Raw genomic sequence first — 27399 nt, 5'->3', positions numbered from 1 at the left:
GGAAATGTAAAATACCCACTGTCATCACCACCTCCTCTACTACTGTCTGTACTTCTGCAAAGAATGAAACCAAAGCACGTGCTTCAGTGGCACACAGGAACCTGAGCTATGCTGGTTATCTGCCTGCCATGAAAGCCCGCTCCTGACATTCACCACTCCATCTAAACACTGCTGGAAAATAAGCAACCCTAATACTTTCGTTCAGTGTAACTGCAAGCAAAAAAGTGGTGGCTTTTCTAAAGGCAGCCACTGTAAAATGCAATGGCATTAAAGGGAGGGGCAGGAAAAGACAAAGATGTCCTTCAGGAACCGGTGTTTGCATCAGCCTCTGAGCTGGTATTCTCATGATGGTTAACATTTAACAAACCTTTTACTCTAGACTTTTATGGAAGGGAAAACCCTCCAGCCATCTTCCTTTTAAATTAAGCTACCCCTGTGATTTGCCTTTCCCCTCAGCTCTCTAATTAAAAGACTCATAAGCACTCATAGTTAAATTTAGCTTCCTTGTCTGTAAGTGAAAATGAAATCTACCACAGACGTGCCAGAGCCGTGCATGGAGCTCTGAAAGGGGCACCAAACTTCAGGGGCGAAAAGCCATCTCCTGCTTTGTGCTCTATGCACTGCAGTAAAAGCAGTGGCAGAGCTGACTGAGTAGGTGGTGGCAGACCTGCTCCTGTTGTCCTTACATTTCAGTCTTCTGAGTTAAGCTCTGAATCTTCTATACACACCTGGCATTCACTCCGTTCATAACTTAGAAGAATAGTTCTTAGTCTGCAGGCTGCCATAAGGCTCTGGTAATAATTAAGGCTTTCAGACTGGAGGTTAAGAGCTGGGTGCTGCCTTTTTGTTCTGACAGTGCTTTAGATCCTTCTACTACAAAGATTTATCCATGCACACTTAGAGTTCACTTGTGTCTGTCCTACACCCATCTCCTGCAATTCACCTGAGGAAAACCACAGGAACGGACAATCCACAGTTCACCAAAATTCTGTTCTTGTCAAGAGCCCTTCTTAACCTCACCTGGTAAGAAGGATGGGAAGATATGTACCTTTTTGAATGCAGAAAACATCTCTAAGTCAGTCCCATTCATTCCTAACTAAAGGTTGTGGAGAATTTACCTGCATGAATGTGTGACACTCCGTTACAAACGTTCCTTTGGTGATCTGCTTAAATTTGTCACAAATGTCAGGGAAATTCGTGGCTTCCAAAATAAAAGCTTGATGTTGCTTAATTAATGTTAAGGCCACGCGGAAGATGATCTTTGACCCTTCATAGAACAAACAATCCCATATTCGGAGCACAGTCTGCAGGAAAGGGGAGAATTCAGATTACAGCTCGTACGACATTACTGCTAACGTGCTACAAAGGAAACAATAAGCACAAATGTACATTGAGACAAATAGAATGTCAGCAATTACCTCTACTGGAAGGATGTCAATGAACAAGCAGATGAACCAGCGTGACACCACAAGGGTCCACATGACTCCATGTCTTTCCATCAGCTCGGCCACAGCTGGAACTTTCATCTTCACCAGCTCTCCCAGGACTTCCTGGTCGGTTTTCAGGCCCAGCATTGCAGGACTGTAATAATCTTGTAGAGAAGAAGCCATTTTTTAGTAGGCAGAAGAAATTATTTTCCACAGAACTGAGGAGAATGCCCACATACAGCTGAACATACAAAGGCACGTTCAACCCATGTGTCCCAAGATCCAGTAAATTAATCCACGCAGTGAAGATGCCTGCATTGTGGTCGTACAGCTCTTCTCTTAGCCAAAGATCATCTCTGTACATGAAACAACATTTGTGCCTACCAAATCGTCTCCTATTACGTTTATCAGAGCTCAGGTGGCCCAGCAGAGGACAAGAGTCACATGGGTTGCCCAAGGAACCCGCACGCTGAGGTGTCCACCAACACACTGAAGCTTGAAAGGGCGGCTTCTACCTCATGAAGCAAACCTGGAAGGTGCCCTCGTTCTGTGCTGACTGCCTCGGTATGAGCCGGGAGAACTAAGTGGTACTGCACTGTCCCAGCTGCAGAACATCCACTGCGGTTCTCAGGGCACAAAGCAGCATTACACTCAACCCTCAGGAACTGGAGCTCCACTGTCTGTCTGCGACCCTTACTTTCTTTGTTCTCACTGAGGAATGACGAGCAAATTCTGTCCACAAACAGGAGCCACTGCCTCGGGATACTCTGCTTTACTCGCCTGTCTCTGACATGCTCCACAAAGCAACGAGGAAGTACACTGAAAACAAACACAGAGCTACACCCTGAGCTCACAGCCAACACCAGAACTCTCTGCACACACGTTAGTGCTGTGTGCATTTGTGAACTGGAGCACAGGAAGAGTAATGTTAACTCGTGAAGTAAGTGTTGCTTGAAATGCTGCTTTCATGCAAGAAAAAAGCAAGGAATCCAACTTGAGACAAAAGAACAAGCCTGCTGCTCTTTGCTCCCTTTCTTGCTCCACTCATACATCTGCAAACCATTCATTTTTGGTGTTCCTGAGACACAGGAGCACAAACTTCTTCACATCGCCACCAGTGAGTGTCCTTGGGAGGAACAAGAACCCCGTGCCATCACCTGATACCCCGAAATCAACAGCAGCTGCTATTTTTAATTAGTGCAGCAGAGCAAATGCCAGCATCGCAGTGAGAATGCAATTGGACACCACGCTGCGCTCCAGGAGCTGCCCAGCAAAAAACTCACAGCCAGAGACCGTGCATCCATCGCCCCTTGAATGAGCAGAGCCACAAGCAGCTGAGAAGCCTCAGCATAAACTCCAGTTGTACTCAGGTTTGTTAGATGGAGGCCAGGCAGCTGGGCTGCATGCAGCGCTCAGCTGGGATACTGCTGCCAGATCACAGCAGGGAGAAGTCACGTGCAAGGGGCAGCATCCAAGATGGCTTTCTATGCATGCACTTACTGTATATTAATTAGAGCTACCAGGGATATTAATTATAATATATATCGTTCTCTATATCATGGTATGTGTATTTGTGCCTCCGAAATGACCCCTCAACAAAGCTCTGCAGTTCTGGCTCTCCTCTTCCATCGCTAACGCTGCTCTGTGTGCCTCCTTGTCCTGATCTTCTGAAACTGGCTGCTCTGCCCAGTCTCTCCCAGGCCAAAATGCCCTTATTTATAAACAAGCCTACACAGAGCCCATCTGCACAAGGATGCTGTGCAGCAAATGATTTCCACTCACCTGCCACCCAAATACCCCAGCTTTATATCCTTTTGCGTTGTGCCACAAACGATTTGAAATTTCTCAGTCTGCATTACCCAGACACAATTAACATATTCATTAGTATCCCCTCTCTGGGGAACACTGCACAGTTTATGACCTGGAACGGACCTAAGCCAGCATCTGCTCCCAATCTGCCACTCACTAATAAATAAGTAACCAGCAAGCATAGGTCAATAGTGCTACCCATTGATCTGGCTGCTTTGCAGGAGTGTCCTCAGATGAGAGGTGATCTCCTGAGAAAACACAGTGTCAGATCACTTCCTTTTGCTTTTGCATTGAAAAATGGAAGTGATTTAGGCAATCACGTGCTACATTTCTTTTCATGTACCAGAAGGCAACAAACAAAATACTGTACTAGAAATTATTCCTCTAATTTATTATTCGTTACTAAGTTCCAGAAACTCATCTGGATGAAAACCAACTTTCCCAATATGAATCACAGAATATCCTGAGTTGGAAGGGATCCTTAAGGATCGTCAACTCATAGAATGGCTTAAGGCTGGAGGGGACCTCAAAGACCATCCAGTTCAGGTTTGCCACTTCCAAGCTCTTTGGCAAGCCACCCATAGGCTTCCCTTGCTTTCTCCACATATTCTTCACCTGCTCTGCATCCCTGGGGCAGCACACAGCGAGTGGCACCTCTCTGCATCCCGCTCCAGATACGGCTGCCTGCCAGCGTCCCCCAGCAGTAATGAGATTTACAGGAAATAAGGATTTGTGAGGACTGCACGTCCTTGTGAGGTGTTACAGCTAGATTAAGCGGTTCCAAAAATAAAAGTTTAAGATGCAGTACTCTTCTAGCCTCGAATTACCTCCCCGAGTCAGAGCTGCAGAAGTTATAAAAGAATCCTTCGAGTCTGTCGTGCATATGTCAGGTTAAATATAAACACTCCTGCAAGAAGCAGCCTAGGAATTATTCTTAGTATTGCAGAAATACCCAAGGCACGACCTGAGCCCTGCTGCACGTCTTCCAGCATTTCTAACTATTATTTCAAGAGCCTACGTAACCCAGCCTGGGACAAACCGAGTGATTTGTATTTATAAGTGTATTTGTAATTTTCATGGGAGACAAAGAGGAAAAAGATCTACCCCTACCATTTTAGAAGACGAAGTTCTTTGCAAAGTGACCTCTGCAGTACAATAATCTGCAGCTCCTCAGTCTGCCCACTGATCCCATCAGCAGGTAAAGGAGCTGAAGAATTGCAGTGTGCTGTGCAGCCACCACACCTACACATCTAAAGCTGCACTCTCTCCTTTGTAAAGTTTTCTCTCTCCAACCAAAACCGGTTCATTTTCACACCATTCTGCAGCACTCTTACATGGCTCCTTGCTGCAAGAGCAGTGGGTTTGTAGCCAGACTTCCCTCAAGGCCTGAGCAGAAAAGCAGAGCAGGCTTTGGGCAAGAGCAGGCTGTCAAGTGCAATTGGCTGGCTTCATGAAGAGGATTCACTTCTACATTTCCAATCGCAACAGAATCAAGTTCTATTGCATGCTTTCGTGGAAAAAGAAAAACCAAACCTTTCCAGCATTCTTTCACTGTTTGCTCCCCATTGGCGACTCTCGACCTGCTTTGGCCAGAAAGGCAGGGCAGTGCTCTGCTCTTCTGTACCACCATGGGATAGTTCAAAAAGGTGAGACAGGTCTTGTAGGAATCTGTTTTGCGAGTCTCTGAGTAAAAAGAGCTGAACAACACATGTTTGGAAGGAAATCAGAAAATCACAACAGGAAAAGGAGGAAAACCACAAGTACTGCCAACTCTTTTTGCACTATCGGGTCGAAGTGACCCCCTGCAGATGTCCTGGCCACAGTGATATCCTGCAGATACGTGCTTTAGTGGCAAGTTGAACTCTTACACTTATGTCATGTTAAAAACAAGATTCCCATCCTCCAAGGGAAGGTGAGCAAAACCCCCAAACAGGCTCAAGCCATCTTTTTTTAATTCACTGGGTCAAAGCAAACAAGAACTTCTGTTCTGGAGTTCTGAACTGCAGCAGCAGCAGCCATCCACTCACCCCTGAGGAGCAGCTCCAAAACAAACACAAATATAAGCAAGTCCAATTCTTTTTGGATGGCTACTACCTTAAAATAGGGAGAATACAGGCAGTGTATAGATGTTTACCGGCTGTGATACTGGGGTTACGCAACAGTTTTACGTTATGCTGCTTTGAGATATTATTTAACACCTTTTCAGCAAGCACAAACAGGCAGTGTTTCATTTTTCCTGCATAATCCCATCTGTCCATATTTTTCTCTTGCCTCTAATCCCAAATTTGGGAAATGAATGCCGGGGGGGCAGAAAGAACCGTCTGGTTTCTTATTTGCTTTTCATGCAGCACAATGGGATTCCGAGCAGATGTGGCAGCTACCGTTTAGAAACAGAAGAGAGATGCTCTTAAAAATAGGCTGCAGAAAGAAAAGCAAAGATGATATTGTTCCTGACTTTACAGTGGACAGAAATGAAATACGAAGGAGCAAGGACTCTGTATGCAATCTCAGAGAAACAGAGCGAAGTTGGCAGCGTGTTAGAAAGCAAAAACACAGTTCAGCCATTCCAGTTACAAGGAATGAAACAGGCTGGGTTTGGTTTTAATAGTAACTCACTGTTACATGTTTGATGCAGCTGTACATCATTAGAAACCAATCTAGATTAAAGACGTAGCTATCAAAGCACTCACACACAGAGTGCACATAACAGAACAAAACGCTGTTGGTCAGTTCTCCTCTCTGACACAGGGTTTGGATTTTGAGTGATCCTGTGTGGAGCCAGGAGCTGCACTCAATGATCCTTGTGGGTCCTTTCTAACTCAGGATGTTCTGTAATTATGATTCTATGAAATTTCTTCCATTGGAAAGAAATTCATGACTGAACACAGCAGATCACCATGACTGCTTGCTCTGCCTATAGAAGAAGCAAACACTTACAGCTGTATCGCGAGTCTTACAGGACTGGCAAGCACTGTTGAACAAGGATTCTGGATTTCTGGCTAATTCCTATATGGGATTAGAAAGAGGAACTACTTTATCAGTTCACTGCACTGACAAGATTATTCTTAACCTCTCAGCATAAAACACACACTTGTATTATCTCGCACTTAAAAATAACCTCACAAAGTTACATTTTCTTCATCTCCTTACAACAATGCTAAGAGTCACAGCGGGAACTCCCTAGTAAATCACTTAAAAGACTTGGACAGATGCAGGAGGCTTAACTAGAAAGCTGAGCAGACACACACAGTTCTGGCCTGGTATTTAGAAAGAATCCACACATCCAACCCTTCAGCTTGAAGAGAAAGGGAACAAAATCCAAGGTCCTCTTACTTGAGGTCCTCTTCTGATGGAGCCCAGGATATCATTTGCTTTCCGAGCTGCAAGAGCACACTGCTGGCTCATATTAAGTTTTTCATCTATCAAGACCCCCAGGTCCTTCTCTACAGGGCTGCTTTCAAGGACTGCTCCTTCCAGTCTGTATGGATGCCTGGGATTCCTGCGGCCCATGTGCAAAACCTTGCACTTTGCCGTGTTGAACCTCATCAGGTTCAGCCAGGCCCACCTTTCAAGCCTGTCAAGGTCCCTCTGAATGGCATCCCTTCCTTCCACCGTGTCAACCGCACCACTCAGCTTGGTGTCATCAGCAAACTTGCTGAGAGTGCACTCGATTCCGTCATCGATGTCACTGATAAAGATGTCAAAGAGCACTGGTCCAAAGACACACTCCTGGGGGACGCTGCTCATTACCGGCCTCCTCCTGGACATAGAGCCATTGATAACCACCCTCTGTCTGCAGCATTTTAACCAATTTCTTATCCAGTGAGTGGTCCACCCCTCAAATCCATATCCCTCCAGTTTGGAGATAAGGATGTGGTGGGGGGACCACGTCAAAAGCCTTGCTCAAGTCCAGGTAATTGACACCGGTCACCTTCCCTTTGTCCACCGATGCTGTCACTCCACCAATCTTGAAGCAAACTATGAAAGGCACAAGTGAAAGAAGCAGCACATCCCTCTACTAGCCATAAACTGAGAAGTAGGTAAAGCATTCAAATCTTCTGCACATAAAACATGAAATAACCACACATCTCTGAAAAAACAGATGCCACTTCTATACATTCAGGTGGACAAAAGCCACTATGGGCATTGCTCACAATTTCCTTCCTATAATTCCTTTACTTCCAAAGCACATACCCCTCCACAAACACATTCTTTATGTCATTACCTATCTTCTAGGTACATCATACTATGTTTTGAAATAATGTCAAAGCTTGCTGTAGTCAACCAATTTAAAAACAAAACAAAGGCATTCCAATATCTTAAGTTACAAATAAATCCACAATAAGCAGGTTTTAGCTCAGGAAAAGCCCAAGTAATCCTTGGATATATTCACTACTGGAGGAGAGAGTATATCACTTCACTCCGTATGTGACATTAACCCAACCAACATCAGAAACCTGCATCTAGGTTCGATATTCACATTTAATGCAGAAAGTTGACTTGAAGGCACACGAAAGAAAGGGTTATCAGCTCTACTTACAGAAAAGGAGCTCTGTAAGGAACTTCTGTTTGTAGTTTTTATCCAAGGAATAAAAAGCAACCTTGACTACTTCACAAACACCCCAGATCTATGGGCTTTTCAACATAGTAAAATGAAGTCTTAAAAGAAGCATGAGCTGCAACCATTTGGATGTGGTGCCCAGGGAATATGATTTAGCAGGGGGTTGTTAATTAGAGTAGTATGGTTAGATTGCAGTTAGACTCAATGATCTTTAAGGTCTTTTCCAACCCGAGCAATTCTATGATTCTATGATTTAAGCTCTGCTCCCACAGCGTAAGTACAACCATGCTGAGGAATACAATGTTCTTCAACATTTTTAAATGTGTTGGGTCTTTTTGTTGTGCACAGCCAAAGTTTAGCATGTTCCCACACAAAAGCAAGATTGAGAACATGAATACTTTGTCACACACAAGAAACCTGTGGCTTAGGCAAAACTGCAGCATTCCTACCCAGCTACCTAAAGCACACATACTGAACAATGAGCTTGCTCTTTTACTGATGAGTCTTGCAATTTGCAAGGGATGTTTCAAAGAAGTATTATTATTCCAAAGTAAAAGTATACTTATCATTTGAATGAAGAATAGCCCCAGTTCCTTGTTTCCTGCTGTCTCCCATCGCCCTCTTGCCTAGCAGTTCAGATTCGTAAGTAATAAGCATTTCAGGCTTATCAAGGTTTCTAAATATACGCACACGATGACCCCAACATTCCACTTTCAGCTTATCAGGACACGGCATGCTTAACTTCTAATGTTCAGAGATGAATCCTTTCATTGTGCAGCTGACTAGCAGCAGACTGTGTCCAAGTCTCATATTTTCAAACTCCTGACAACTCAGCCTCTCTCCTTGGGGCAGATGTGATGTACCTAAGAGCTGCACATGAGTATCGCTTCATGCATGATCAGAGGAATGCTGTGTGGGTGTGTGAGGACTTTGCCAGCACGTAGCCCTGCAGCTGGGTGCTACCAGTAGAGCAGATGAGGAAACAGCCCAGAAGCAATGCTATAAAAAGGATTACTTATCAAAAACGACTTTGCAAACATGATGTCATGCACGCTGTGCGCAGCTTCACAAGCTCTCCACACCAAAGGCACATGCTTGCAGTGCTCAAGCACTCTCTGTGAAAGGACATGTTTTTCAGTATGTGACAGTCTCCTGCTAAGCTGCAAATTCAGCTCAGCATTACTACACTCAGGTCCCACAGTGCCTTTTACCTGCACAGCTGACTAAATTCTCCATGTGGAACCAAGTTCCACTTTCCCTTGGAGAAGCAGATCTTCAAAGACATGGCTGTCTTGCCAGCTCTGCATTCTGAAGTTCTACAGCAATCCCTCTGGGTATTCATTCAGTCACCAGAAGGAAACAAATGCACGCTTACTTGCAACTAAAAGAAAAACAAGCAGCCTACATAGAAATACTTTATAGACAGTAGAGCATTCTGTATTCCTTAAGTGGCTCCTTCCTTAAAACCTGAAGTCTGTATGACAAGACTCCAAAGAACGTCATAACATTGATCAGAAGAAAGATGAGGATATGCAAAAGCTGGATGAGCAACTACGTTCTGTTACTCAGTTGAAATACTCTCATCTCTTGCATTATGCAACAATACCTGCAAACCTACGGTTGATACAACTGCAAACCGGAAACGTGTCAGATATCACTTATCCAAACACACAGATGTTTGCCTTAACCAGCAGTGGCTAAGCTGCACACCAGAGCAGTATCTTGCCTTGCACCTTTTGTCCTTGCAGATAATGCCCGTTAATGTGGTCTGCCAGTCCTGTGACCATGTCATCATTCAAAACTCTGTTCTTACTTGAAGTTACTTATAAACAACCAGCAACGCACCAGTTAAAGAAACCAACCATTTTAAAAAGCACCAGGCTGAAGGAAGGTTGTTACACTGACCCTTGGGGAGTACTTGCAGGCTAAACCTAAATGAAGAACTTTATTAACAGTGTTGGGGAAAGAGAAAGAGGTGGTGTTTGTTACTGTTACTAAGCTGAGAGATGTCTCATGTCAGGGCACACAAAAAAATGTGTTCTACATATATTAAGTTCTGATATCTGCATATAATATATGTATAGCAGAGTGTATAATTGCCACATTTTTCCCTGTTAAATTCCCAATTCATTCACAAATATGTAAAACATGACTACTATGCTCCTTAAATTACCTACCAAGGTACCACATTCGATAGTTACTTCCTACCCGCTGCTCTCTAAAGTAATCCAGCCTCCCCAATATTTCTCCAACAGAACAAAAAAGTGTGTCAGCAAGCACAGCTGTACTGAACAGAAGTTGCAGACACATGCACTCTTGATTTGAACTGAATCCTTACTGGTTCCTCTGGGCCACACTGTCTGCTCCAGCATCTTCTGACTGAACCTGGGAATAAAGAGATCTTGGGAATACCTAAAACTTCAGTTAAACTCAATTCAATTAAATTCAATTCTCCCATACTATGGGGTGGAGATATAGTTCTAATCTCTCCAAAGCCCTCGCTGAGCAGCTGGCAGACACAACAGGCTGCCAGGAAGTGGGACTGCCTTCAGCAAAAGAATGACTCTCTCTGGCTTCATTCAGCTGTACCAGCCGATGTGTGTCACACACCCAGCTCCAGTCCTGCTAAACTTTTGCTGGGTCAGAAGGTTTTTGAGGGGTGTAATAAGGTAATTCAGCCATAAAACCTCTACTTAAATTGCCCCGTTGCCAAGCTGTCCCCTTCTGCCAGGGCAGAGGAGCTGCACTTCCATCACACTCTATGGCAGATACATCCCTCATCTTAAAGACCAGTAACAAGCAGGAAGGTGAGCCCTTGTTTCAGGAATATGATCTGTGGCTGGTTGGCTTCACCTTCTGGCCAAAAATCCTGCCAGTAGCCAGGTACCACTGTGGATGTTGAGCGCAATTAAATGTGTGTGGGCAGGGGCAAGGAAGCATTCAATTTAACACTGCAGAGGGCAGAGATTTCCAAACTGTCCTAAATATCCACCAATTTAATCAGCAGTGACAGGACATAAGCAGAAATGAGCACATGACCTGGAAGTATACCTCTTGCAGTGAAAGGGGAAAGCATAGACTGTAATGCGAACTGACCCACAGAAGAGAAATGAAACAAAGAGAAAAGATTGGCTCATCAACCTGTTGGCATCTAACAAAACTGACTCTTCCCTCTAAAAACCTGGAGAATGTACAGTATTTCTCTTCTTCCCCAACAAGTAATTATATGGCTTTAAACTGAAATGCACTGTACCCGGCACTACTAACACAAGGGAGGTGCTCACCTGAGAAAGTTTCCTCATAGACATAGTCTGTCTCTCTCTCTCACATATACAATAATATATCATTGAAATTATGCAGCTGTCTTAACTCACCATGCTATGAATTTTATCAGATATACAAGCTATATAAAAGCTTCACCCTGCTAACTTGGGCTCTTACTGAGTCAGCCAAGGGGGAAGAAGCACCTCAAGCTCTCTCAAAGGTGACTGTGAAGAAGAGAAGGCCTGCCCAGCATAACCATTCTGAGCAGATATCCCTTTCCCCATTTACAGTTGAGAGCCTCTGCACTGGATGTCTGGAGAAGAGGAGGCTCAGGGAAACCTTATTGCTCTCCTGAAGGGAGGTTGTGGTGAGGTTGGAATCACCCTCTTCTCCCATGTAACTAGCAATAGGACTAAAGGGAATGGTCTCAAGTTGTGCCAGGGGAGGACCTTGTCCCCCCCAGGAATATCAATGGCAGATGACCCACTGACAGGTCACATGGCAGAGGGCAGCTTTCATCTCCTACCTGTTGGCACAGCTTACAGTTCTCAAGGCTGATTTCTTTAGGCTATTTTTACAGCTTGAAAGTAAACCTTGGGGCTGTAAAATCTCAAATGTTTGCAAACTGATTCACAAGTCAAAGAGCTCCTCACCTGCCTCTAATCCAGCAATTTGCAAATGAAGTCCAACCATTCTGCCTATGTTTAAAGAAAAACTCAGCTCCTATATGGTGTATTCAGTGCAAAAGGTATTTTCTTACAGTTGGTCAAAAGATTTTAAAAACTCTCACAGCTTTCTTTCCCAGAGTCTCTCTCTTCTGTTCAGAAGGGAGCAAAAATGAAAAAAAAAAAAAAAAAAAGAAGCTTTTAAAAAAATCTTAAACCAAACCAGAGAAATATGGTATCAGTCTTGATGCCTCTGACCAGCATTTAGCTGACGCCGTCATACTGTACTCGGCCTCCAACCACCTGGGAAAAACATCTGTTCAAAAGCAAAACTGGGCCAACAGTGAATTTCAAAGCTTCCTTATAGAAAAACAAGTTTCTCAACATGGCTTTACATTGAGGGTGTAGCTGCAGTCATTCCCATGCACTGCTCGTGGGAATTCCTGACAAACCATTCTTCCTCTAGAACTAAATTCCTAGAACGTATGTTCCCAAATATATTTTCTAAGAGTATAACACATAACTGTGCCCGATGTCTGCTTATGGTTTTAAGCTAGTCCACACACATGGTGAGATTCAGCTTATACACAAGGCAAAATTCAGCAAGTAAGCTCCTGCTGCAAAGCCAGGCATCCAGGCAAGAGAATGTAGGGAGCTGCTGAGCTGACCATTCGCAAACGCCACCTGTACCTTACGGTGTGCTGTACTGCCCTCAAGGCTCTACTGACCAGCCTGGCTAGATCCTGTAATTGTTTATAAGAGCTGTGATAAGAAAGTCACATGCACACACAGACAGGGTGACGTTTGTTTGCCTTGCTGTGCAATACTGCTGCATGGACAGTGCCCAAGGCACGCCTGCTCAGAGGTCTCCTGCCTAGCAGAAACCCACACCACCTTGCAGCTACATCTGAAGAAAGGTCATGCTGCCTCCTGCCAAATCACTGGGAATCACTGCTGCAGGCTTAGCACTCAAGCTGTGTGCATCACCCATCTTCGTGCTCTGCAATCACTGCTTCATCTGTGCCTCAGCTCATATTCCTGCAAACAAATCCCAGACACTATCCAAGTCCTGTTCCCCAGCATCACACTGGCATAGGAAGACACCTACCAAATAGGTATAAGCAGGGAGTGAGAAATAACAAAACCAAGGCTAAAATCTGACTGCAGAGCACACAAGTTTGGCCTGTGTGTTGTCTTTGCCTTGTTTCCAGGTCCCCAAAATGTCTTCAGTCCACATCAGCCAATTTAACATCTAAAATCTTGAAAAATGGACTAAAATGCAAAGATCAAAGAAAAGCCAGGCTTTGGTATACAAAGATAACTGTGTAAGCTCTTAGCATACCAGGCAATATTCTTCCAATAAGGGCATCTAGCAACCAAAAGGACTCCTCTTCATTCTTTGTAATAAGAATCAGGTATCCGGCTATGAAATTCATGCCCTGAAAGAAAGAGAAGAATTTTAAGATGCAGACATTTACCTTAAGAGTTTCTAAGTCATTTCTTTTGATTAAGGGCTAATTTACTGCCATTCTACACAGCTGGAACATTAGGTGAAGTCTAGTAATAAAGGGCACTGGTTGAATAAGCTGTTAAATCTCTATGGTGATGGCTACCAAGAATTACTTTAAAAAGCTCAGAGAGAGAAAATTGAAAGAAAAAACTTAGTAGCGTATGATGTATTTCCAATTTTCCCTTAAAAAAATGATAATCCCAAAGCCCTGTCCCAGTGTAGTCAATGAGTGTTCTGGCCAGAACCAAAACATGGCTGAGTGGATGTGCAACACAACCATAACACACCTGCAGGTGGACCACAAATCTGCAGTAGAACATTTGAGCCAAAGAATCCCGAGTAAAAAGTTGGAACTTCGGTACCTTTAATGAGCTGTTGCTCATATCCACCATAACACTGCTATAGTACTACTAATTTACTTTCTTTCTATTCCTCAGCTTTAAGTTGTCTCAAGTATGTCTGTTCTACTGCAAACAAGACAATGCTTATAACAATACAGAAAGTAAACTAGCATGACAATTTACAAAAGATGTCCCTGAGGTGCAAGCTCCCCTGGAAGTCTTCCTAGGCTAGCAGAAAATTACATTATCTTTAAATATTTACAGGCTATGAAAGCCAGTGCTGGCTACATTGCCTTCTTCAGTTTCACCCCTTTATTCATCTTTCTCCCTGCTCTCTCCCATTCTAAGCTCAGCTTCTGCAGCATTGCCAGGGGCTCCAGGCAGCAGCGTTGTCCCGGCTCTGAGGAGGATGACAGCCACCAAGAAGCCAGAAGCTTGTATGGAAATCAAGATCTCATTTCTTCAATTCACCTTCCTACTACAGAAGGCCTTGTAGCATTCCCAGAACATGGAAATATTAGGACACTGCACCTTACCCAATGGCTCATTTTCAAGCTTTGAGTCACTGCAGCTCAGACAGACCTTGCACGGCCTTACACGGTGCTTGGCCTCCTAGCCAGGACATCAACTATTCGTTTCTAGGCTGATAGCTTAGTAATTGCATCCATCTATGGTGACAAGAGGCTGCTTGGCATTTAGCACTGCACACACAGAAAACTCCTCTGAAGTGTAAATTTGCAGGGCTCTGAACTTCACTGATTGTACCAGGGCAGGCAGTGCCATGCCCCTGTCTCAGCAAATACCAGAAATGCACTGGCACTATGAAAATGCCCCCCCAAAAGAGTCTTCAGAGGGCAAAAACTGCAAAATTCTACTTATTTATGTCATGCCTCAGAAAACAGTTGCTGACATTTGGTTTAGGTTCTGTTTGCGAAGCAGACTCTTTACAGTTCTATATCTTCTGTTGTTCCCATAAAATTAAACATTTTAATAAATATGCAATACTGAGAGCAATAAAATTGAAAAATCATGCATTTTTTATTGCCACGTTTCAAACAATCTCTGTGTACAGCTGGTTAGCATACATGAGGTTTAGGTTTGCATTTCTGTCTTCAGTGCAGAAGGGGAAGAGAACAGAGGACTTTATAAGTGAACTTCAAACAAATTTTCTTCCCACTTGCTACCTATACTGGGAGGAGACACCAAAAAAAAAATAGTGCTCACATACCTGACAATATCCTACTGCTTTATTGTGATGTCCATATGCCACCAACACATTGTAGAGTGTATGCTGCAAGCAGGGATCAGCTGTTTTACGGAATTTTACATTATCTGGAAATGTTCTGTTCATGTCTAGACAGAAGGGGAAAAAAGACCAAAATTAAGAGCTGTTCTTTCCTTTCCCTTCCAGAGAAACTTTTGCAGCTTTCCTGAAGTACAATCAAAACCTCATTAAACCGTGGTTTCGGTGGATGAATTTTAACAAGGAGCAGCTTTACCCCTATTTTGGCTAAAAGGCCATCTGCATTTGCAGATAATCTATTCCTAGAAAGACTAATCTTATTAGGGTACAGAAATCAATTCCAGGAGGACTACAGGAATTCTGCAGAATGGATTCTCTCATGGTCTGACTGCAAAGGCTAAATGAGAGCAAACCACTCAGGTCAATAAAAAACAATTTTATTGAGCCAAATAGCATGAAATGAGCTGCAGCTCTGGGAAAGCATATTCCATAACAAACCAAACGATCGGTTGACTTATCACCCAGGGGGCTTCCACCAAACATTCCCAAACCATTAAAAAAATAAACAAATAAAAGACCTATTCTTGCAACTGATCACTTTCACTAGAAATCACAGTTTCTTTGTAGTTTGGTTTGGTTTTGATTGTTTGGGGTTTTTTTTTATGATTTTTTTTTTTCCCCCCTAGGACGTGACCATTAGACAGCCTGTTCCTTCCTTTGTGCAAGATCACTGAGAAGGAGACTATGCACATCTCACACGCTTAGCTCAATGCTGAACCAAGGACTGTGCAATTACTGACATTACAAAACACTCATTTCTTCCAGATCAAACACGAATCTTTACAAAGGACAGAAAAAAAAGCGTGCAGGTTTGAGCCAGTCACCCCAACACTCGTTAGTGTTTGGAAAGAAACAGGCAGAGTTAAGTTTTAGCCAGCTTCACCCTATAGAGAGGTGAGCAAAGGTTACTCAGTCCACTGCGCATCTGATCTGGAGAAGCACAAGTTGGGGAGGAAAATTCTATTTAAAAGCAACGTTACTTTGAAGATTTTCAAAACCTGAGACATTAATAAAATAACAGTTATGTTGGTTATATTTAACAACACCATAAAAGTGAGATACAGTAAGCAAAAAAACAGTGTGAACAGTACTGCACAGATGTTTGTGTTGTATGAGTTATCAGATCTTATCAGCTGTTTCTGTATAAAGGACAAAGTCTATCACAGCCTTGACACGAACTGGAGCTGCAAGCAACTGAAAGCAGGGAGTTCCTCAAAGTCTTGTTTAGTCTCATGGAAATCAAAAGCGTTGAGAAGTCATCACACAAATCACCATTTTTTTTTTTCTTTTAAAAGTCAATAAATCATTTACAGAAATGGGGGGGTTAGGAAATATTTCACCTCCCATGTACTTGCAAGAAAAGCACAAGGAAAAAGATAATTTTAAAAGGACTTGAGCAGCAGCCAGGCAGTTATAGGATAACTATGTTTGTTTTGTTTCCTCTTGGTAGGAAGAGCAGCATTGTATTTGCATAATCAGACTAATTTGTTGTTTATTCAAGTATATGCTGGACTTAACAGAAAAGATGAAAGCTGACATTTCAGCTATGGCTCTTCCCAACAGCTGTGCAGAGTATGGATTAAGAAGGAGTAGGAAAAGTCCAAAGAGAACAGAGGCTGGCCAAACTGAAGTCATCTTCAATTTCATAACCTGGGGAAGGTCTGTAGACAATCAGTTTCTATTTGCTTTCTGATCCCAGAGCGTGTTTTCTTTGTAAATAGAGCATGAATTGCACAAACTCCATTCCCTCTCATCTCCAAAAGAACTGGAGAAAGGCAACAAGGACTGCAGGTAAGGTACTCTGAGGAAGCATCACTACACACTTTTCCCCTCCAGCTCTTCCTTCAGCTATCTTGGCAGACAGACAAGATGAGGAAGCCATTTGAGCATGATCTGTTAGAGCTTCTCTCACAAAGAGCCCAAAGAGCTAACGCTGTTGCCTCCTAAATACCCTCAATTTAGTGAGCGCTCCCAATCCTCACTGACAAGTCAACTCCCTTCAGAGAAACTTATTTATGGTTTGAGAGTAAAATGTCCACAGATGTCTGCAGTGAAAAGTCACTGGAGTGAAAAATCACTTTTCTGAACCTGTTACAAATTATTCCACAGGCACCATCTGATCCACACAGCCAGGTTTTCACACCAGAGGTCACAAGGTGTCATACAGGCCGAGGGGACTGTGAGTTTCTCACCGATACAGCTCCTCTTCACTAAGAGTACAAATGTGGCTGCTAGCTGTGTGTGTACATGAGTGGACTTGCACATGCTATGGACTTACCTGCAATTCAATGGCCTGGTCTAGAATTGGAATATTTTCCAATGGCACTCACTGTAAGCAAGCCACCTTAACTTACAGCCAGACCTCTTTGTAATCAGCACATAGCCTTTGCATCAGGAGGACAGCCACATTTTATCATACCAACATCACTTGTCCTACAAGATTTACTATAATAGGGCATGAACAACAAAGCTCAGTAGGAATGCATTCCCTTCTAAATATGTACGAATGCTGAACTATGAAAATTTCCATCAGAACTTAGAGACAGGCATTACTTAAGCTCTTCAGTTTAAGATGTCTTCTCTTTCTTGTACTTCTCCTGTTCCAACAGCAAGTGTCATAAAGGAAAAGCAGCAATAAAGCTCATCAATTAGGAATCAGCAAGTTGAAGAGGGGAAACAGTCAAAAGCCAGTTTAAGATTAATTACTATTAGTAATCAGATTTTTCTTCAAAACTAGACCATTTCTCTGTACAGCTCTGCATCTGTGCTATGCTGGGGGCCCCAGGCCTGGACACAGTACTCTGGATGAGGCTTTACAAAGGCAGAGCAGAAGGAAACAATCACTTCCCTCTCCCTGACAGCCACTCTTCTTTTAATGTAGCCCAGGACCCCACTGGCCTTCTGGGCTGCAAGAGCACGCTGCTGGCTCATGTCTTGCTTTTCATCTATCATGACTCCAAAGTCTTTGTCAGCAGGGCTGCTCTCTAGGAGTTCGTTTCCCAGTCCATATTCGTAACTAGGAACACCCCAACCCAAGTGCAACACCCTGCACTTGGCCTTATTGAACCTCATTAGGTTCTCATGAGCCTGCTTTTCAAGCTTGTCCAGGTCCCTCTGGCAACTTAATTGATGGCGATTTAATTACATCCCACTGAAGACATTTCCAGACTGCAAGTAAATTCCAAATGCAAATGAAAATTGTTTGGAGCTTCTGGGCACACAAAAGGAACAGGAAACATTGGCTTTTACACATTTTACAAACAATTTGAAGGAAAGTCTACGGTTGGCTGTGCCCTCCCAACCCTCCTCCTGAAATAAGAGGAAAACATGGTTGTTCTTCCCTTGCTTCTAAACCTCAGCATTGAGCTGTCCTATTACTTTACAGCTAGACTTCAAGACTGCCTGAAAATTTTGGGAACAGCAAACATGAGAATTGAATGGAAGAACAACTGCACACCTTAATTTAGTTTTTTCTTACAAAGAGCCACTCTGAGGGAAAACCAATGTAGGTAAAATGTAGGTACTGAATGTCTGGCAACAATTTACATGGAAATAGTCCCCAACTAAAGCCCACAGTAATAAAATTTATACAGTCAAGAAGATTACTGAGTTAAACATAAAATTTCCATTTACTTTTAATACTTCTCTCCTTTAGCCCTCATACATTCACACTGCTGTTTCATTTCTAAAGGAAAATTATCACTCTGAAGTTCTTTTTTTTTTTCCTCCCTCTTCAAATAAAGCCCTCCAACCCATTTTTCCTATATCCCATTCCCTCACTTGAGCAGCAGCCAGGCAGTTAAAAGATAACTGAGAAAAGAAATTCCTTCATCTCTCTCTTGCAGCAAATACACTTGACTGAATACATTTTGCTCCTTCTCCTGGCCCTTAGCAAGGCTGGCTAAAGAAACTCAATGTTGTAGTTTCCTCTGTATTCACAAAATACAGAGTTCTGCTGTTTCTAGCTCTGAGCAGGATATGAACCAGAAGATTTCTGGCTACTCTGCATTTGCAGGAACATGAAAGATGATGTTCCAAAATGCCTTACTAAGGTGTGTAGTCCCAAAAGCTTGCGGTGCTGCTGTGGAGGGGGAACTTGGCATAAAACAATAAAAGTTGCAATGCTTATCTAATTCCAAATAAAAATCAGTAAAGCCTCAACATTAACTACCTGGCTTTTTCAAGATGGAAAAAGGCAACAGCAACCTCTTCTGCCATTCTCATGAAATATCCTCATCACTGTGCTTGCTGCTCTTCCAGGTCCTTTGGGGAAGGAAGTAACAGACCAAGGCAGGTCTCACAGTAACTCATCATTCACCTAGGAGATGACATAATACCTTCTAGTTTGTTCTCTGTTCCTTCCCAAGTAATTTCTAATCTTCCTTACTGTTTTTGACCACATGATAATCCTGGGAAGAACTGTACTGTTAAAGAGCTTATGGCTAATCCAATTTTCATGTTAGTTCACCACTACTACCAAAACCTAAGTTTTCCATCACATACTTGATCTCCTACATTTGAAGGGCACAGCACAGCAGATAAACAAAGGTTTTGTTATCAGGACCTGTTTTGATTGCTTCAACCAGCTTGTCATTTTTCTCTCCTTCAAGCAGTCTCTGGTAGTATCCAGGGTTTTGCTCCATGTTGGTTTGAGCCCCACTCACGATCATCCAGATCAATGCACGGTGTTCATTGGGAATGCCTTTCCTGATATATCTCTTCACTGCAAAACAAAATGATTTTTTTTAGTTTATTTATTTTTAAAATATTTCCACTTACACTTTTCTTTCGGAATGACCAAAAGAAAGTTTATAAGTCAAAGGAAAACTCTTGACTAAAGATTATTATGCTTTCAAACCTACACTATCAACTAGAACAAACATTTTCTTCTCAGCTACACAGTATGTTTTAGACTCACTCCTAAGTTCTTGCCACTTAGACTCCCTACACTGATCTTCAGGCCCAGCCCTCTGTCCCCCATAACGATTTTGAATCTTTCCCAGCTTTCTGGATGGAGATATAAACAGCAATCTTTGTCCTTCTTCATTCAGGGAAGCACAATCTTTGATCTCTCCCTAACATCTTCCAACATGATACCACTGGTTGTTTGGTTACGCTCTAGCACAAATGGCTATGTTAATATAATGCTGGGATTTCAGCTTAGTACCTAAGTGCTGAAACCATAGCAGACAAAGATACACATGAAACAGGGTGCTACTGTCTAAGCTTTAGAAGTGATAAAAATGTGAGTGAGCAGCAGGTTTTTCTTCCCAGAATAACTGGGGAAGTCTTTTCAAATCTAAAACAGCTTTATCACCTGCATCGTACCATTCTTTTTGTTTGTTTGTTTTTTAATTCAAGATGATGATTCAGTATGAACATCCAGGATGCAAGATTGCAGGAAGAGACATCAGACTATTAACAACCAAAACAGCTTCCTTGTGGGAGAATGAAAGACATTAACACAGAGCCAATGCTGGTAATTAATTCATAATCCTATACCTCATGATCCAAAAAGATAGCCAAGCACTTGAGGTCCTCTAGCTTTTTCCAGGGAGAAGAAACTGACAAAGGCATCAGATATTTCTTACTAAAAGAATGGGACTTGAATGAGAATGAGGAATTCTCTGTTGTTTTACACAATAGCATCACCTAGCCTCCTTATATCCAGTCACACAGATCTGTAACTCAAGATAAACAATACCTGAATTAAAGGCAACTGGCCTTAAAAACAGCAGAGTGAAAGAAGAGTTTACAAGAACTCAGCCAGTGACTTTCTATATGCATTCACCTTATTTTAGCCCATTATCTTCCAGAACTCCACACTGCTTTCTCAGTGTCAATGGAGAGATCCACACATCTTTAATGGACATTCCAGCCACCTAAAATCTGGTACCTTCAGAGAAATGTTCCTGCCCTTCACGTTTGCAATAAACACTCGGCCTTCAAGCTGCAGTTTTTGTTTAGTGATCCCATGAGTGTTTATGGGTATGTGGGTATATATGGGTATAGGTAATAGTCTCTCCTGTTCCAGCTATAATGTAACTAACCACAGCCTTCTACTAGACGGACTGGAAATAATTCTGAAGTTTCCATGTTTAATAATCCCCACTTCATCTTTTTTACAACATTTTGATCTCAGATGCTCAATAAATCCTATAGGCACAGCAAATGCAGGAATGCATCTGAGGAACCCCATTTTAGTCAGTGAAATGTCCAGATGAGCTTGCAAATGCTCCTAAGAAGCTAAGTGACTGGGCAAATTACTGGGTTATCTTATTGTAACACAAATTTAGACAGTACTTTTTCTGTAACAGCTATCAATTCTGAAAGGAGAGCCAGCATCCACATCCAACAACACGACACGTTAAATTCAGAGTTGTGGGGATGAGCCTTTGACCTTGGCACAAGGGGAAAGCAGCCCTGCAGCACCACATACACTCATTATCCCTCAGTGTCATCATCCACATGACAATAGGTGGCCAGAGGCTCATATCAGCCCAGGCAATTGCCTATCCCAGCTTCCCCACTTCGTGAAGGGTGGAAAAGCCCACCAGGAAAATGATAATTCTTGACCTTTGTGTCACAAAATAAAGTTGTATTTACCTTTTTTTTTTTTTTCTTCCCCTTTACACTGCTTTGCTCTGCATCACAGACAGACTGAGCCTGCAAATCCTCCAAGCATAGCTGATGAGTACATTACGGGGCTATCTCACTGTAACACAAATTCAGATAGTATATTTTTCTGGAACAGCTATCCATTCTAGAAGCAGAGCTAGCATCCACCTCCAAAAACATTGCACATTAATTCATAGAAGTGGAGATGAGTCTTTGACCTTAGCACAAGGAGAAAGCATAGCCGGATGCTTTTCAAAAAGGCCCCAGGAGAACTTAAAATAACGAGATGGGTTCACAGATAAATCTTCTGGGCCTGAATGGGAAAATGGTAAATCAAATTATGCAGGAATACCAGCTAAAAACAAAAATTATCCTGCTGATAATATTACAAGAGTGTACAAAGCATCTGCATGTTACAGTTACGATTCAATGTTGAGGAAACTAACTTAGACCCTAGAGAAAAATTCCACAGCAGAGCTGAAAACAACTTACCAAGAAGGAATTGAAAGTTTTGCTTTATGAACATATTGCAAAAGAAACAAAACAGATCTGTGCTGTAAGCATTCAAGTTGCTGTCAAACATACAAACTGACTTTCTAAGATGCTCCTTCCTTCCTCCAAGTCCTGCACAGGAACAGAAGTGCTCCTGTTACAATCACTGTTTTGTACCATCCCTTTCACTTTTCACTGTTTTACCAACCTCCAAGACCAGAAAGGCAGCTTTTGTTACTGGCCAGCTTTGATCAATGCACTCATAAGAGAATGCAGACAGTTCTCTCGCACAGTGTATTTTGTCAGAGTTCAGCTCCTTTGGGTGATTATGTCTGATAGTTTGGTTGTCTTTTGGTCCCAGAAAGATAGAAGTCAAATGGATGGAAGCAAAAATTAAGTGGACCTCAGCAATGAAGGAGATCAAAATAGTTGTTAAGGGACCAAATAACACCTAGAAATGTGCATGTGTAGAGAAGTCACTGTAGCTAGCAAGGGCAGAAAGCAAAACAGAACACCACCAAACAATATGAAGGAAGAGACTGGAGAATGAGCAAAGGGAGCTATCAGCCAAAATACCCATGGCCCGCCCTGCCAGAAGGCTGTGATCCAGAACAACAGGATACACTCCTTAATTATCCTTGTTAAAACGTAGTCTAATTACTTTTATTTACAGTAGAACAGAAGCACGTACATACATACCACACAGGGCATGACAGCAGCACGTGAACACACGGCATTTCCAAACTGGAAAATTAGCACAAGTCATCACTTCTTCCTGTTCACCCAAAGCACCCTGCTCAGAGGAATTCTAAGCTTCTCTGTGGGTAAAGAGAAATGGGTGTGGAGCCACAGAGCTGTCTCACTCATGGCTAGCCATAGCAGGATGCCTTTTAAAACAGCCCCAGGAAAACTCCAAGTGAGGATATGGGTTTGCAGATACATCTTTTGGGTTTGTGGGGGAGAAAGCACTTCTCAGTTATCTGGAGTACTGCATCCAGGCCTGGGACCCCAGTACATGGAGTCTTGAACATGGAGCTCTGAGAGTGGGTCCAGAGGACGGCCACTAAGATGGTCATAGGAGAGCTGGAGCACCCCTCCTATGAGGAAAGGTTGAGGGAACTGGGCTTGTTTAGCCTGGAAAAAAGAAGGCTTCAGGGTGACCTGACTGTGGCCTCCCAGTATGTGAAGGGATCATATAAACAGGAGGCAGAATGGCTGTTTACAAGGGTGGATAGTGATAGAAAAAGGGGGAATGGTTTTAAACTGAGACAGGGGAGGTTTAGGTTGGATATTAGGAGGAAGTTTTTCCACACAGATGGTGATGACACACTGGAACAGGTTGCCCAAGGAGGTTGTGGATGCCCCATCCCTGGAGGCATTCAAGGCCAGCCTAGATGTGGCTCTGGGCAGCCTGGTCTGGTGGTTGATGACCCTGCATATAGCAGGGGATTGAAACTAGATGATCATTGTGGTCCTTTTCAACCCAGGCCATTCTATGATTCTATGATTCCTGCTTATGGCTAACTTCTGCAGGAAGTTGATCAGAATCAGCTCCCGAGCAAAGCCTCAGAGCAAGGACCCTCATTCTGGAGGAGTGAAACTCAACGAGAGTACAGAGACCTCCTGCTCTCTGGGTTCCCTCAGGGTCCTCCTCCAGGGCAGGGCACACACCAAAGCCACTACTTACATGATTCTCTGTGCATCTGCCACAGACCTTAATACCGGTATCAGAGGGGAAGTATTTAAATCAGTAATGGTACAGGTTAATCTGCTGCTATTCTCCCTCAAGGTATCAGCTGAAGATAACAAGGGAGGTTTTTTTTAACAGCTTTAAATTTACACTGAGACCACATTTCCCCAACACTGTTTATTCCAGTTGTTCTCCTTATAGTTATAGCACAGTTGACAAACTGAAGTACCTTTTGCTAAAATTAATAATGTCAAAGATGACACACCAGCACAAAGGGGCTTGCTACCATCAATGTTGCCTGCATCCCCTCAGGGGATTTAATACATCCCATTTCTCACATACTGCTGCAGACCTTTTGAAAATACAATACAGTAGCCTGTTACTGAAGGCTGACACAACATTAATGATTATTAACGGTTATTAGTGGAGGGGCAGCATGACTACTGCTACTGAAGCCTAATGGACAAGCTAAGAGAATTAGTCAAAGTTTCAGCTCTAAAACAATGCCAAAGGCATTCACAGTGCTATCTCACAAGAGTGTGACAAGGCTGGAAGGACAGGCTATGTGAGAGGAGACAGATGTGACCAACTCACAGATATTACTGAAGGTTGCACCTGTCACGGTTCACACATTTTAAGAAAACAAGAAAACAATTTTTCCACAATCTTCACTAACTAAGAATACTGCGTAGTTACCATTATATTAAAATTTAACACTCTAAGTAAAAGCTTCTTTATATTTGCAAGAAAAATAAGAGAGTAGTAGTTACTTTCAGGTAACCGGGCACTGGAACAGGCTGCCCAGGGCAGTGGGCACAGCCCCGAGCTGCTGGAGTTCAAGGAGCATTTGGACAGCACTCTGAGGCACAGGGTTTGAATGTTGGGTGGTCCTGTGTGGAATCAGAAGCTGGATTCTGTGATCCTTGTGGGTTTCTTCCTACTTGGGAAATTCTATGACTCAATGATTTAGCACCTATAGCTTAAGCCTACATTTTATGGCGATCCTCAGCCTCAAAACTGACATCACTCCATACACTGCTCCACTTAAGATGTCTAACTTGTTATCACTTCATTATTGGTGCCAAGGGAAGAAAAAAAAAAAAAAGAAAAAAAAACAACAACCAGAATTAGCACTCAGACTGTACCTGAGGCAGAGCTTTGAACATTCAACTGTATTTGTCCTTATTCCTTCACCCTGTAAAGCGTTTAGCTCCAGTTCTCTGGACACATCCTTTGAGCAGCAAGGTAAATGTTGTTTTACAAAAGGAACAGTTTGAAAATTTCAGCAACCTAAAGGCTGTCAGCAACTGCTCTCTTGGCAGAGCCCTCACACCCTCATCCTGGGGCTCGCAGACTCTACAGCACTGCACATCTTTTCAAAGCACGCCATGCAACAAACAGCTGCACACCAGCATCTGGAAGTTCCCGTGCTGTAATCTCTGGGTTACAGATCTAGTAAGATATTGTAATGTTTGCCAAAGAAGGATTACTCCTTTGTAACCTTTAAATCAAACCAATGATCTCCCTAACAGCAGCGTATTCATTTACGTATCATTACTGTTTATAGTAAGAAAACAGTATACAACATTCAGAAGCCCAAACCAATGCAATTTATACAGGTTCCAACATAATGCACTATTACCTACAGGTAACCACACCTTTTAAACTCTTCTGTACGCTGTTTTTCCCCTTCAGGAGCTTGGACCATTTTATTGCTCTTCTGGTGAGCACCACGAGGTATCTGGAAAAGAATGCTTCGTAGGACGCGTAATCAAAGTCGTCTGGCCTCTCAAACCCATACGGATCAACCCTGCAAAATAAAGCATTCTTGCACAACCATTCCTACATACCTACAGTTGGGAAAAAAAAATAATAATAATAAAAAGCTATAATGCTTCAGATAGCTTCCAGCTGCTATTTTCAAAAGCAGCCAAAAAATCTCTCAACCCAACAAAACCCTGCTTTACACACATTGTTAAACGCCTTTGATATGTGATGTGGAATGTACGTAAGCGAAGTGAAACGCTCACTGCTCAGCCAGTTTTACAGATTTCACTCCTTCAAGGAATTTTTAAGAGCAAAGGATCCGTTCTGTGCAAAACTGACCCAGATGACTGCACAGAACCCTATCTCAGGCTAATGGGAGTCCCAGAGCCACCCCAACCTGGCTGAGTTTCAGCTGGATGCATTTCGGGAAGGCAGGCCGGTGGCACCTTCCCTCCCACACCACTTCACACCTGCTGGTGCTCACAGAACGACGAATTTGTCCCCCCGGTGGCACCTGCACAGCGCTAGGTACACGCGAGCACACGGGCATGCAGCGGAGCGAAACGCTGCATCAACAGCCCTCGGACCTCCCGCGGAGGACAAGGGGAAGCCCAAAGCAGGGGACGGCTGTGGGACTCCCGCCCGCCCGCACCTGCCACGGGTGCCGCCCCGCCTCACACCTGCGCTGCGGGCGGGGGGGCCATGCCGCTCCCTCTGGCCCTGGTCGCGATGCCAGCGGGGAAAGGGCTATTTTAAGTCCGATAAAGTCCCCGCCGAGAGCCGGGCGCCGCCGCTCCGGCACCCGACTCGCCTCCTCCCTCGGATCGGCAAAAAGTTGTCCAAATGGTGTTCCCCAGGGCTGACCGAGCCCCCCGCCCTACCTGTACGCCCACTCCCGGCCGTCCTCCAGCCCGGCCATCGGCCGTCAGCGCTCGGCCCCCTCCGGCCGGGAGCCACCGGCGGGCTCTCCTCAGGCCGAGCAGCGCCGCCTCCGCCGCCCCATTCGGAGCTCCGGCCGCCGAGCGCAACTCCCCGACACGCTCCGCCGGTTGAGGGGCGGGGGCGGCCGCCGGGTTCCGCCTCCCGTGTGCCAGGGGCCGGGCAGGGCAGCTCCGCGCCCGGGGCGGCCTCAACCGCCTCCACGCGGGCGGGTGTCGTTTCCCGGCCGCCCCCGTTCTGTGCCGGAGAAGCGGCTCCCGGTGCGGCCGGGCTCCTCTAGGGACCCCCCCGGGGTGAGCGGGGCGGAGACGCGGCAGCTCCCGGTCGGAGGGTCGGCTGCGGTCCTCCGCCATTTCAGAGTGTGCAGCTCCTGCGCTGTGTCCACCCTTGGTGTGGGAATCCTGGCCCTGTGTGCTTAACTTTATGTATAGTTCTGACTTGGCTGTCGTTTCTGAAGTATGGATGCATTTATATGGTTGCATCTGAGCATCAAGTCAGGTGGCTGGTTCTGGAGCCTGGAGGGAAGATCTCAAAATGAGTTCCACTCTTCAGTAGTGTACATGTACCCAAATTTCAACAAACATCAGTGTGCTGAAAGTGCAGCTAACAAGTCCTCTATCAAAACCAGGATTCAGCCCTTAGATACCTTCCTAAAAGCCAGTCCTGTTGCTCTGCTGTACTTCATTCCACACAACTGCCGCGAACAGATGTGGCTCTGATGCTGTTTGGCATCAGTATTTCCCGTTTCTGTCACCTCCTGAATGAATGTCAGAGACCTCAGTGTGAGCAAAACATATCGCTAAAACACAGAGAGAAAGGCTCCAACTGCCATCATTCTGACCAAAGGAATTTCCCCATAACCAGTGAGAAGAGGTGGTTGTGTGTTTGGATTCATTCACATTCAGTTGCTTTGAACTATTTTTTTTCCCAAATCCTCAAACTCTGATATGCTCTTCCATTTAACTTCAGTTCCCCAAATAATTCATTATTGTGACACTGAAATTCTGTTAACT

The 27399-nt window shown here is 43.8% G+C and overlaps 1 protein-coding gene across 3 annotated transcripts in view; it reads right to left on the bottom strand.

Moving 5' to 3' along the window:
• The window catches only part of GRTP1 (growth hormone regulated TBC protein 1), a 29455-nt gene extending 2848 nt beyond the window's left edge, over positions 1-26607 (bottom strand). Inside the window, exons 1-7 of one of the 3 annotated variants that reach the window (XM_085215145.1) lie at positions 26329-26607; positions 25327-25490; positions 19445-19603; positions 14806-14930; positions 13069-13165; positions 1419-1591; positions 1119-1304 (exon numbers count right to left, since the gene is read on the bottom strand). In XM_085215145.1, the coding sequence (XP_085071271.1) occupies positions 1119-1304; positions 1419-1591; positions 13069-13165; positions 14806-14930; positions 19445-19603; positions 25327-25490; positions 26329-26366 (942 nt within the window). In that variant the 5' untranslated portion in view covers positions 26367-26607. The remainder of the gene's footprint in view (positions 1-1118; positions 1305-1418; positions 1592-13068; positions 13166-14805; positions 14931-19444; positions 19604-25326; positions 25491-26328) is intronic. The other 2 variants (XM_085215138.1, XM_085215142.1) reach the window with 2 other exon arrangements.
• Between the last annotated feature and the right edge of the window lie 792 nt (positions 26608-27399).

Source organism: Meleagris gallopavo, chromosome 1 (genome assembly GCF_905368555.1).
Source record: "Meleagris gallopavo chromosome 1, MGAL_WU_HG_1.1, whole genome shotgun sequence".
NCBI classification, from domain to species: Eukaryota; Metazoa; Chordata; class Aves; order Galliformes; family Phasianidae; genus Meleagris; species Meleagris gallopavo.
Note: the sequence above shows the minus strand (reverse complement) of the source record. Positions and strands in the feature narration are given on the sequence as shown.